The 14,002-nt window shown below is 33.1% G+C and overlaps 1 protein-coding gene across 1 annotated transcript; it reads right to left on the bottom strand.

The window, feature by feature from the left end:
• Positions 1-3,980: 3,980 nt before the first annotated feature.
• Positions 3,981-13,223, bottom strand: LOC123911691 (pheophytinase, chloroplastic). Its single transcript, XM_045963163.1, has 8 exons — positions 12,957-13,223; positions 12,785-12,877; positions 9,593-9,804; positions 9,313-9,457; positions 9,147-9,219; positions 7,561-7,707; positions 7,340-7,465; positions 3,981-4,296 (listed from the first exon to the last, which is right to left on the bottom strand). The coding sequence occupies exons 1-8, from the start codon at positions 13,127-13,129 to the stop codon at positions 4,207-4,209; spliced, it is 1,059 nt and encodes a 352-aa protein (XP_045819119.1). The 5' UTR covers positions 13,130-13,223; the 3' UTR covers positions 3,981-4,206.
• Positions 13,224-14,002: the final 779 nt, after the last annotated feature.

Below are 14,002 nucleotides of genomic sequence, written 5' to 3'. Positions count from 1 at the left end.
AGCGAAATGTTTTTGGACCAGTAGTCCATTTCATCTGCAGATGGAGATAAATCGATATGAATAAGTTTTCAAGAGAAAAATAATAAAAACAAAATGTTTAGAGTTTGAATTGTTATTCAAGTATATTGATAAATGTCAATCATTGATTTTCAAGAAGCATATTCACCTGAAGTGAATTCAAAAATTAATTAAGTTGAGTAGCATCTGAAATACTCAATTTATGTGAAATATGTGTTTTAACGTATTTGATTGGCTCACTTGATAATGATGATTATATGAAAATCCTAAAAGGATTTAATTTTCGTAAGACACATATATATTGGAGAGATGACTTAATAAACATGAATAACTCTCCTTATATACTCAAGCAACATCTATATGCATGTTGTATAATATTCTTGTTGAATATTTCCAAGTGAGAAATATGAAAATGACAATTTGTTCATTTTAAGAAAATATTTGGCAATAAATTTGATATATTTAAGATTTATGTCGATGATAAAAATATGATCAAGAGACTCCTGAAGAGCTTGAGATATTGTCATTTCTTACAAAATAAGTATTTGAAGAATGCTTCGTGAATCATGAACCTTATATAAAACATGATTCTATATGAAATTGTTGTAAGTTCATCAATAGTGAATTACTAATTGGTCCTGAAGTACCATATATCAAATGCTAATATATTTGTTGAGAAATATCATTTACTATAAATATTATCAGAACTCCTGAAGAGCTTCTGAAATTCGTAGATTAAAGAAATATGTTGGATGCACAAAGTTTATTTGGAATCGCAAATTTATAATAAAACTATATAGCAAAAGTATTATGACAGTTTGACATGGACAAATCTGTTGTGTACTAAAATGGTTGCGATGTCATTTGATCTGAGCAAAGATCGTGTAATGCATCTAAAAAATGATGAACAATTTGAATTGGTCTTGAAGTACCATATTTTAATTCAATTAAGGACACTGATATATTTTACTATATATAGTTATAGTTATACTTGTCGTGATATTTTATTCAGCTAACACAGATATTGGAACAAAGTCAAGCATAATATATACCTTAAAGAAACACCAATATCATCCAATCGTGTGAAGATTTCAGCACTACATCAAGCGAGTTGAGAAGACGTTTTTGTCGAGGTCTGTAATTCAACACATACAAGAAACTTGATGTTTTTATTACAAAAGGATGGTTCATGCAACAATTCAATATGAAGATAATATCGGACTCACTGCTAATTTGGAGAAGAACATAATAAATAAGATATGACAGATCTATCTACAAAGTCAACTTCAAGTAAAGCTTTTGATCAACTAGTACTGGAGATTATTTGGTTTTCATCTCCTGTATAATTGTCTTTATGAGGGGGAGACACAAATATTTACTGCACTCTTTTTCCCTTCACCATGGTTTTATCCCACTGGGTTTTCCTGATAAGGTTTTTAATGAGGCAGTTCACACATAAATGATGATGTACTCTTTTCCTTCACTTGAATTTTTTTTTAGAGAAAGAATATCCTTCATGGACATTCAAGGGGGAGTGTTATGAATAATATGTAATGAATGCCCATTATGTGGTAGGTTTTCTTGTCCCCTAGTGTGTCCTATAAATGACACTCTTATTTCCATGTAAACACACACTTGTGAATAAGTCTATTACTTTCTCTTATCCTTTTCTCTTCTTCTTCTCTATTCTTCCATGATATTGTTCATGCTTAGAAATAGTTTATAACAATTTATGATTATTGATGTGTTGAAGAGAGAAAAAAATAATTAAAAAATCAAAATTGTATAGTTTTATAGTTTTAAAAAATAAAAAACTAAAAATTTATTTGACAAACTATTTTAAATTACAAGTTTTAAATATTGTTCTCAATTTTTCAGTTTTGATGACTAAAAAACTGAAACTTGTAAAATATATTTTGGTTTTTTATTTTTTATTTTTTATAATAGAATTTTTAAATAATAAATGCAAGTGGTGTGGTGCCGGCCAACGGCGGCGGAGTCAGATTTTCCAGCTGTCAACGGCGGAGTGTGGCGGAGCTCCTGCAGCCGACCACTATCTTCTAGAAATATATAATAATATTTAAATTATTCTTTTATTTTAAAATTTAAAAAAACTGTTTTATAATTTTCAAAAATCTGTTTTTTTTTTTTAAAAACAAAATCTGCCATTTTTTTTATAATAAAAATCAATACCTTTTTTTAAAAAAAAATAAAAAATTACTCATTTTTTAAATAATAGAGAAGGTTTTAAAATAATCCAAAGAACAATTTATTTATTTACAAAAATAATAAAAGGTTGTACCTTTATGTAAAAAAATTAATTTTTATTATTAAGATATTTAAAAATAATTATATATAAACAAGTTATATTTTTAAGTTTCTGAAACATATTTTAAAAATAATTTTACCAAACAAGTTTTTTCATTTTATCTGTTTCAAAATAGTTTTTAAAAATAGAATTATCAAATAACTTTTTTTCTTTTTCTTTCTTGAAAACTGTTTTTTAAAATCGATTTATAATAGAGTTTTTGAAAACAAAAACTCAATCAAACAGGCCCTAGGTCATTTGCATGTGAAGTAAAAATTGGTTGAAAATTAGTTGTGACTACCACCAGTGGCGGAACCAAGAATTTTTTCTTGGGTGGGCCGTTAAAAAAATTTATAATATATAAATTAAATAAAAAAAATTATATTGCGTATAAAAATTTAAGTCATAATAAGAAATAATTTGATAATTAAAAAATTAAATTACATACCAGAAAATAATACACTGCGTATGTCAAATGACTTGAAATCATCAATAATTGACTTTGAACTATTGCTTGCTTAATTAGATAATAAAAAAAATTTAGATTGAAATTTATTCATTAATAAATATAAGATAATAATTACACACGGATTAAATAAATTAAAAATAGTTGTGTTTTATTTTTTTGGTAAAAATAAAAATTGTGAATTGATATATCATAAGAAAAATATTAATCTCAAAATTATGTCTTTACATGTTTAAGGCAACATTTATCCTCAAAGGTGTGTGTTAAAGTTGATTTTTGAAAGGAAAAAAAAAAAAAAAACAAAACCAAAAATGCATGGTTCGAACCCATGACCTTCACCTCCAATGCATTAGGAATTGAAACCTCTACCAATTAGGCTAACCCTGCGCTTCTATTCCTTTTTACCTTCACAAATATATATAGTATTATAAATATGTAATTTTATTAAAATACCAAGGGTATATTAGTAATTCCCTATTTTTTAGGGGAGGGCCGCAGCCCGCCTCAGCCCTCCCCTAGTTCCGCCACTGACTACCACATACAAATTTATTTATGTGACTTATTCTGATTATTTATTGAGTAAATATCCCTAAATTATCAAGAGGTAGTGTAAAAAACTAAAAACAAATATGAAATATGTATAATTATCGAAAAGTTATTTAACCCAAGAACAAATGTCACTAACTTTAGGGAGAATGAAGAAATACTTGTCGAATTGCAACTCAGGTTTGGATGCATGTTTTTAAATGGTTGAATGTAGACTTTATTTCCTTTGAAAAAGTTTGCAATCATTTCTTATCCTTTGGAGCTTTGGTGAAGAAAAAGAAATTTGCAAATGCAAGAAAGTTAATTTGGCTTGCCATTACTTGGAGCATTTGGTATTCAAGAAATAATATCATTTTAAGAGGAGAGGCTTTCGGAGTTTCCGCATAGTGGATCAAATTAAATTCATTTCTTGATTTTGGTTTATTGGTCATATTAGGAAATCAATATCTTTTGCTTTTTCCAATTGGGGTAATGATCTACTTGTATGTAATCAGAGCAACTAAAGATGTTCCCATACATTGTATAGTACTCCTTATGATTCATATTTTGCTTATCAAAATAAAAAATAAAAAATGTCGCTAACTTTCTTAAAATTATATCAAACTGAAGCAATGAAGTCCCTATAAAGGTTTAGGAAAAATAAAATAGAATTTTGGGTTCTCTTGAATTACTTTGGTTCAACTCTTATGGTTTCGGACCTATGTTTATACGATTATCAGCTACTTCCTCACTTTTCCTTCTAAAGTATCTTCCAATGAAAAGAAAATTCATAAAATCTACTATACAAAAGATGAAACCCACTCTTAGTGGAAGCAAATGAAGAAATGTACATGATTTCAATGTGCCGAGCAGCATGAATGACAGGGAATCAACCAACTGATTGGGTAGCAGATGAAGATTTAGCATGTCGTGCCACAAATGACTCAACAAGTGGGTTCACAAGCTCAGGTGCTTCATCCTTCATTAAGTGAACAATTAACAGAGTGAGGAGATTAATTAACAATACAAATTACGAGCTATTAGTTTAAAATAGAGTAAACAATCAAATCGGTCTCCGACTCTTGTAATGCGCTCTTAAATAGGTCTTTGACTTTATGAATATCTCAAAAAAGTCTAAGTTAAAGTTTACTGATATTAGTTCTTCAAAAAATATGTTTATGGACTAAATTAAAAATAAGTGGGATAAACCTATGGACCAAATTCATAGTAAGTGGTAAAATATAAGGACATAATTGATAGTAAGTGGTTAAACATAGAGATCAATTTAACAGTTTAATAAAGTCAGATACCTTTTTAAAATATTTGTAAAGTCAGACACCTATTTAAGAATGTTTTACAGAGTCAAAGATTAATTTGGTGGTTTACTCAGAAAGAAAGAAAAATAGAGTGAAACCAAGTCATTGGGCTCAAGTGGTTAATGAGCTTCACCAAAAAGAACGGATTTCAGGAGAACCCGGGTTCGATTCCTGGGTGGAACAATTTCTTGGCCAGACTTTACTTACCTCGCGGCCGAACTCTGAACTACTAGGGCCCCTTTCCCCTAGGAACCAGAGGGTTACAAACCAAAAAAAAAAAGAGTGAGAAGATTATGGTAGACTATAAATGACCATTTAATGTTGTAACAGGTTCTAATATAAAGGTAGAAATGAGAGAAAATGGACATACCAAAAACAAGCATTGAACAAATGTTGAAGCTTACTTTATTAAGAATGGCCATTTCAATTATAATTAGTGAAATGAATGTATAGTTTTATCTAAGTGAAAACCACTTTTGTTGTGAATGGCTATCACTTATATCTGATTGGTCAATAAGAGCCATCAGTAGCGATTATGTGATTATTGTCATTGTCAAAATAAGATGAGTTCAGAGTTTTTCTACAAGTAGGTGAATGGTTATTAAACACAACAAAAATCGGTAGATAGATAGGCTGACTACTTGTACAGCACTTCGACGATCAAGTCATTTTGGGTCTTAAAACTTCAGTATAGAACAATGTATGCACATATGAAAGCATACAACTCGTTATATAGATGTCAGATGCAACTTAGTGCATCACGGTCATTTTTGGTCGAACTCCACTATCTGTAAGACATGGTAGGGATGCCAGGTGTATCTAGAATCTGGCAATGTGCTTGAAAAGAATGACTTCTGAGTGTGAACAGGTGACATTTGTCCCACGGGATTTTGAAAGTTAATCACACAACATTTTCGGGGAATGTTTCAAAATGGTGCAAGGTATGTTTGTGTACTGCAAGTTTGCAACTAACCAAACCTGGCCTAAAGATAGATCTCAGCATCGACCATCTTGAGGTTGTTGCAGGATAGGCCAGCCTGTTGGGCAAGCTAGAGCAGTTTTCATTGCTCTTCTTAGAATGACCAGTAGAGATCATTAAGTACTTGGTTAACAGGGTAATATTCACTATCAATAATTATGACTTGTGTCTGATTGGTCCGTAACAACCACTAGGTGGCTGTAACATTAATGATTATTGACCATTTCTTATATTAATCAACGACAGTGATTGCAAAGTCAACGACCTAATAAATTTGTTTTAGAATGACGCTCGACTCTTTCTAGCAACACTGGAACTTATTTCAAGGTGAGGGCGAACCAATTACAAATTTAGCTAATGGCTCAGGATGGCATGACTGATCCCGAGCAAAAAGGTTAAGTTGATGCTGAGAAACCCAATAACATAAATTCGACAATTAAAATTCCTATACAAATGTAGGTGCATTTGGCAAGGCCTTCCAGGCGATAATGAGCACATACAACACAACTAATTAATCAGATGACAGATAGTAAAGGAACCTTCCTAAGCTCAGAAGTTCATAATACCATCCAATATCTTCTAGTAGACTTAATGATAGGAAATCCAAGGCTATACCCGTAGTCCCAAGATCACTAGCTAGATGTTATATGCAGTTATTTTACTCTCTAAGGGGTGGGAAGTTAGTCGAGGAATCAGTTATGGAGAGAGAATGAGTGCTGTCTATGTTATATTTGAAATGATGGAAAACAGGGAATTGTTATTGGGAAGTTACGGTTGTCATTGAGAGTTCAGATAAGTGGTCTGGCTTGGGAAGGTAGTGTGCTCTTTCTTTTCCTTGCTTGTACTTCGTTATTTCAAGTTTGATAAATAAATCAGTTTCGAAAGTTCTAAATCCTATCACTTAAATTCTTGTCGACATTCAAAACTCAATGTTCATTGTTGAACATAAGGATGAATCGGATGATTGATGATGAGTGCTGAAGTTAATGTTGACTACAGATAAATTGATCACTACCAAACGTACGGATGATCAATACCAAAACATACTGATGTGATCAAAACATCTCGCATAAATAGGCATATAGATAGAGGATACTTTAGTTTCTGCCAATAGCACTTACTCCCTATGAAATGGCTTCAGATCTTTCCGTCTTATCAAATTAATATTGGGTACGGTGAGATTGTTGATCGGGTTTTTGACAGAATAAGTTCATATAGGGGAACAGTTTGTTTCAGTGACTTATATGGTCATGCTGCAGCAAGTTTTTTCTCACCAATTTGTACATATGGTTACGACTTTTTCCCCAATACCAACCAAGGAAAAGATGTATAGCAGTGATAATAAGAGGTGGTAGTTTTTTGAAAAGTTAACCAGGACTATATCCTGGCATTTTAGCATTTTTGTTCCATTTCTCAAGCATTATCTTTTCCATTTTGAACAACCCTTTTGTTTTGTATAGAGTAGTTAATAGTTACGGCTAGTATCTTTGTAAGGGGTCCATATGAATGTACTGTTGTCACTCTCCTACAAAATTGTAGAACTCATGTCTTAACCACTGATAACTAGTCTAGTATCACTGTGTTGTGTATGACAGTTGTTAATATTCATCACTCGAAAAATGCTAACTCGAACTTTTTTACGTATATAATTGTGTGTGTTACAGAGAGCAAGCAAGCGAATGACATGACATGAGAGAGAGAGAGAGAGAGAGAGAGAGAGAGAGAACCTGGGGGCAATGCCCAACATTTGGAAGGACAATGAAGTCTTCTACTGAATCAAAATTTCCGTAATTTCTTCCCATCTCAACTGGTTCCCAAGGATCCTTGTCACCCCAAGCTATCAAAACCGGACACTGAAATAAGAGAAATCATCTATATTAATTATGTTTGTTGTATTTCATTTTATTAAAACTTTCCACCTTTTCTGCTAGGGTGGGAGGAAGCTTACCTTTACTTGGGGTAGCAGTTCCTCCGGAAGAGGGCCGTCCGAGTAACAAATAAACTCAAGAAAGACCTCTGCGGCGCCAGGTTCCAGTCCTGGACTAAGGATGATCTGCACTAGCTCATCAGTGACCTTGGAAGTGTCGTGATAGCACTGTGAAAAGCAATTCACTTACAATCGTTACAGTTTCAGGTAAAATCATCCTTGTTAGTCGATATAAAGCATGATACACCTTGGACATGGTTGCTTATAACATCAGTATTAGATATTGTTAGTAATTAGTAATAGGCTGTTATTCTAGGAAGAATGTGTAGGAGAAAAGGCCTCAGACTTAATTGGGCATAGGTAACATTTGTTTAATCATGTTTATAAATAATAGAGAATGGTAGGTTAGGCATTCAGCTATTTGTGTCTTGGTCGGTTGGGAGGGACTAGACTCTCTAACTCCTTGGTGGTTATTACAATTTCTCTCTCTATTGTAGTATTTCAGATTTATTTTTTTTAAAACTCGGTATCCGGCCCAGGGACCGACTAATCAAAGGGGACCAATCCCACTTGCGGGAGCCCCGTTTAAAGCCAGAGTTTCTTTTTAATCTGTATGGACTAGCCCACCGAAATTGGCATCAGGGGGAATCGAACTTGAGACCTTCAGAATTCATATGTAACTCCTCATGTTCATTCCCCGAAAATTAATAAATAATTCAGAAGTTATTCAGTAAATATATACATTCAGACCAGTTTCCATCACTGGATCAGAGCTGGTTGCTGATGACTTAGAAAGGGCTACCTACGCAGGGGCTGACCGGAAAAGACAAGCAAAGTGTTGTAGAGTAGTGTAGCCACTGGAGCATTGACTCTTCGGGTCGGTGCTATGATAGAGACTTTCCCACATTGAGTAGTATGGGATGCTCGGTGAAGTATTTAAGTGGCTTAGTTCTTCCCTTTGATAGCTAGCTTTTAAGGGAGGTTTCTCAAGTGCTTGACATTGCGAGAGCTAGGAGAGTATGTAGGTGATTAGAGGCTGTTGATTGTAAGCCAGAAACTAGCCCCTCAAAGTGTTAGCAGTGTTTCTATGTTTTTTGCTGTTTCAGTTATGAATGTGATGGGGCCGTCTATTATGTGAATCTATTTCTGTAGGAAAATATTCCCATTTCTTGGTTCCTATGAACAAGGTCATTCAATTTTATTATAATGCATTAATAGTCTCATCCTACAGCATTTCCTTCTGTTTGTCTATCAAACATTCTTTAAACATAAGGCCCTATCTATTATGCGAAAACATTTTCTATTTTTATTTCTTAAAACTTGAGTTGATTTTACTTGCTAACTAGTAGATACTGCACTCTTCGAGTGAACAATTGTGTGCATTTTTTGGAAACTATGATAATGGCCAAAAATTATTTTCGTTATTTCCAAAAATCGCATCATTCCTAACTAGTATTTCATCTTCCCTCCATCGTATTGTTCATTTTAAAAGTCTCGCATCTTGTTAACAAGTTAAAATAAAAACATAAAATGTTTTTGCAAAGTAAGTGGTGCCTAAGCTTTAAAAAAAAATGCATGTATAGCTGATTGTTAAGCTAGAAGAGTACCTGGCAAAGAATGTTCTTCACAGATTCTTTTGTCGCAATAGCTTTAAAGAAGAATTTTCCTACAGAAGTATCCCTATAACATAAAGCTTGATAATGGTAAATCCCCTGCTTAAGGTTTGAACTTGAAATCTGTTCACATAAAAAGAAACTTCTGTTTCATTTGTACCTAAGCAATCTTTGGAATGATCTGATGAAAGGTCTTCCATACCAAGGCTGCTTCTTTATATGAAGCATACGCAGTGATATATTGAGAAGGAGAATTCCCTGGCAGATTTGTGGTTCTGCTATAGCTGCCTGAAGGCCTACAACTCCTGCACACAAATAAAGAACAAATTCTTAGCAATAGCATGGATCTCTAGGCTTATAACAATAAAGAGAATCAAGTAATTTAAAAAAAAAATAAAAAAAGCAGTGATTAATTATCAAGGAACTGGAAAAGAATTTACCTCCAATAGAATTGCATATAAAGAATGCTTTATCCTTAATGACATCAAGACAAAACTCATTTAATTGTGCGGCCCAAGTGTCAAAAGTGTAAAAGGGGTCGTCTCCAATTTGACGAGGATTTGGTTTATCTGAATATCCATATCCAATAAGATCAATGGAGTATACCCGGTGGGATTTTGCTAGAGCTGGGATATTTTTCCTCCAGTGGTCACTGCAATGAAGTGTATTCTCAATCACTCAAAATAACTGCAGAATCAAAAAGACCTAGCTATAAGACTCATACAATAATCATTTGATATAGCATGTGCTGTGCATGTTCTTATTGCAAAGAAAGATCATGCACACATGTTTCTAAGAAAAATTTCTGATACCTTTACTCAGGCAACCTTTACTCAGGCAAAAATTCTAGAATAGAGGGAAGATCTCCTCGTTATTCGTTAATACTTGTATGTAAGAGAACAAGTTCCCCAAATAAAGATCTGTATAATTCATGGACACAGATACAGAAGTGTTCTTTTACCTAAACATTGTCTTTGCTAACCATATTATTATAGGTATGAAGTATAAGTATATCCTCCACACCCAAGGGTCAGGGATCGAACCTCTAACCACTTGCTTAAGATGCCCAAGTCCCTTTCAACTCAGACCAACCACATGTTGGTAAACTTTGACTAATTTAATATTGGATGTACAATGCCAAAATCTCTAAATTGATAACTTAAATATAAATAGGATGGTTAATTGAATAGTTTAATATTAAATAGAAATATTACATAGTGTTGAACTTGAACCATAAAAAAATGTTTTAACCTGTTCAATGACTCATCCAATGTCAACTGTCTATTAACTCTAATTCTCTTAAATGCAGTTGTGACTTGTGACAGAACTACTAAAACAGAAATGAAATTTTATGTTAGTGTTTAAATGCTTTTCATTGAGGAGGAATAACTACTTAAGTAGTTTTAGAATCACACAAACATGTGCAGTAATTTTCTTCCATTGCAACCGAAACATAAACAATTAGTAAATGTAACTAATTCGAAATTTAGTGTTGATGTGTTTAGCACTAATGACCATTGTTGTATCATAGACTATATTTTACACAACTCTATCTTTGTAACTAACTTTGCCATGCAGCCAGTTTGTTGTAACTAAGCTGGCAGGCTGTAACTGCCTAGCATCCCTAAAACAAGGGATTGCACTATTTTATCAGTAAGAAGTAGATTCAATAGAAGAATCAAGAATTTTAAGTTTCAGTGTACAGTACCTTAGAATTGGTACCATTGATGATTGTGAGAACAATTGTATCTCAAACGTATATTTAATATGGGAGTAACAAGATCAATTGTTGCTATCGTGCTTACCATCCACAATCTAACACTAAATGGTAAGCAAAGTCATTGGTTTCAAGGATTCTAGGCAACTGCGGGACAAGATTCGTGTATATTTTCACGCACACACGAATGTGAAAACAGTCAACTTCGATTTTAGTTTTGTGGCATTATTCTGGAGATTTGATCCGTTTCTGAATTCCTACTCCGGATCCAAGGTCTAATCTATTCACTCAATGCCATTGGAGCGCTTAGACGTAGTGCTTGAAGGCTCACCTCATGAATATGAATACACAATTACATTAATCAATGGAAAATTGGTCCTATTTCAATAGATGAGGTTGAAACACTTCTTCTAGGTCACGATGAAGGACTCAGGAAATTGCCCCGGTGAATCTTACCTTGTCTTCTTCTGCATCCAAATCGACATCAAATTAAGAATCACGATATCTGTTGTTCAAGCTGATCTGGCACTGAATGATGATTCGCGCTCTGATTTGAAGAATTCACAGTCTTCTTGTACTCATGCTTTTCGAACCGGTCGTGGCCCTGGTGGTCGGAGAGCCAGTCAGTGTCAAGTCTCCCACAAATAAGGCCATGATGCCTATGCTTGCTATCATCATGTCAAGAGAAATTATGTTTCATCTGTGCCATTGGATTGGATGACTCATCCAAGTCAAGCAATTGCCCGTCTCTTTCTCATTCTACACAACAACAATTTGCCCCACCATTCAACCCTTTCTAGTCATCCACATTCAGTCCCATGCCCTGGCCTCACTCAACCAGGCAGTAGTATAGCTCACCCAAGACTACATTACAATAATAGATGTTTACCCTGCCGCAAATGCCAGCTAAGCCACAAATTCCAAGTCCTTCATGGCACATCATCCTCCAGTCCAAATTCAGTCACAGGCTCTCTTTGCCAACACAAATGCTGCCTCCTCAGCGAATTGGTCCCCGACTCAGGGGCATCTTACCAGGTCACCTCCAGTGCACTCAAAATTCAACTGTTCTCATCATTTGAAGGCTCTGACCAGATTGCTATAGGCAATGGCCAAGGTCTGTGTGTTAACTCTGTTGGTACTTCCACATTTACTTCCCCATTAAACCCTTAATTCAATCTTATACTTACCAATCTCTTGCATGCCCCCAATTTAAGAAAAAATATTTTAAGTGTAATACCACCACCACCAGTACTGATGGTTTTTCAATTTGACACCTTAGACTTGGTCATCTGAGTGCTAATGTGCAAAATCATGTACTCAAACTTTATAATATTCAAAATTCAATTAAAGGTGTATTTTATTTTTGATTTTCATGTTGTTTGGCCAAGGCCCTTTGCAAGGCACATAGACTGTCTTCCACTTTCAGGTTAATACTAAATTACTAATGACCATAGATTGTACTTTGCAAAATAAAGGTGCATTTGAATAAAGGATTTAATACTAACTTGCACTTTGTGGAAAATTTTGGAAGCTAGAAATGGAGTCATTTTTTCCTCAAAAGACACAGTGGTAGAGGAAACATCCTTAACCGACACCACTACAAATTTATAAGATATCTAAATTGAGAATCAAAATATATACATGTGCATCTAAGTTGAGCAGATTCTTTCATTTAAAAAAAGTTTGAAAACAAGATAGGATGGGATTTGATCTTTATTTATCCATCTACTATTGAAAAAGCTAAAAATATTGTAATCAAAATATTAAGTCTTTAATCCGTCATTGATTAGCATTGTTGTTAGACACACACATCTTTAATCCTTGTATGATATGTGTCTGAAGAGAGTACTAAATCATAGTAGTACGTAGCATACTACAATTGAAGTCTTTGAAAAGTGAATCAAAGATTTAATACCTGTTAGCTCCAAAACCGTGCACCAAAACTAGTGCAGGACCATTGTTACCAGAATATTGATAGCGAATAAAGTAACCCTTCCAATTCCACATTCTACAAATACAAATAGAACAGGATAATAAGAACATTATATGATTGAGAAGAGTTAAAGAGATTATTAAAAAAGAATTACCGTGTTTGAACTTGTTCATTTTGGATGGTTAATTCGGAAACAATTTGATTATTACTGAAGGTAGAAAATGCGACGACGCTGTTTTGTTGGGGAAAACGGGATTTAGGGTAAGAGAATGGTGTTCGACGGTGGGAGAGAGTGAGAGAGGTTATGGTGGTGGAAGCAAATGTCATAGTAGCTAGCTAACCTAACCAACTAATGAAGTGTTCTCATTCCATTCCATTTACGTTTCTCTTGTTATAAACTCAATTTCTCACCACTCTATTCATGTGCTCTACTACGCACCACGTAGTCGTAGTGGTTCGCATGTGGTACAAAAACCAAATAAAAGAAGAAAGTCCCTTAAAAATGTTCAAGAGATTATTAATACTATTTGACAAAATTATCGAGATTAAAAAAGTTGATAGTTGTATTAAATTTTAAGTAAAAAAAAAAAAAAAGAAAGTCGATAGTGGTATTAAATATGTTGAAAATTAATATTGTTTTTATAATTTTAGCATTTAAGATAGATAATGAATTAATATTTTCTTTAAAGTACTCCCTCTCTTCTAAATTATAATGAAAAAAACTTTTTTTTTTGTCCCAAATTATAATTTGGGACGGAGGAAGTATTTATTACATATTATAAAAAATGAAATTTAATTAGGATTATGTCGGTAAAAAAATAATTAATTGAAAAATATTAAACAGTGCTCGTTGGCACTAGTTAAACATACTAATAAAAAGTTAAAAATATTAAAAAAATGCCTCTTGTTCATTCAATACCTTAAAAATATAAAAAATTATCTTTCTAATATTAACTTTATCTTTAATTTCATTTTTAAGTATGTTTAACAAGTGACTCAGGAACACTAATATTATATAGTGTGACTCTAATTAATTTCCTTGAAATTTTGAAATATGACTTATAAAAAGGGGAAAAAAATTCAAGAGAGTCTAGATAGAGGTAGTAGAATTATAAAAGAATTAGGTATAAATAACAAAAAATTTAGATTATAAAGGAATGATTAAAAAAAATATCTCTATAAAATATAGAGTTGGACCGA

This window comes from Trifolium pratense, linkage group LG2 (assembly GCF_020283565.1).
Source record: "Trifolium pratense cultivar HEN17-A07 linkage group LG2, ARS_RC_1.1, whole genome shotgun sequence".
Lineage (NCBI taxonomy): Eukaryota > Viridiplantae > Streptophyta > Magnoliopsida > Fabales > Fabaceae > Trifolium > Trifolium pratense.
This window is presented reverse-complemented; position numbering and strand designations above follow the sequence as displayed.

Coding starts and splice junctions, on each gene's coding strand:
- LOC123911691 (XM_045963163.1), bottom strand. CDS start 13,129: ATGACATTTGCTTCCACCACCATAACCTCTCTCACTCTCTCCCACCGT. Junction 9,805..12,784: donor CACGGTTTTGGAGCTAACAG/GTATTAAATCTT, acceptor ACTTCATTGCAG/TGACCACTGGAGGAAAAATA. Junction 7,466..7,560: donor AACTGCTACCCCAAGTAAAG/GTAAGCTTCCTC, acceptor CTCTTATTTCAG/TGTCCGGTTTTGATAGCTTG.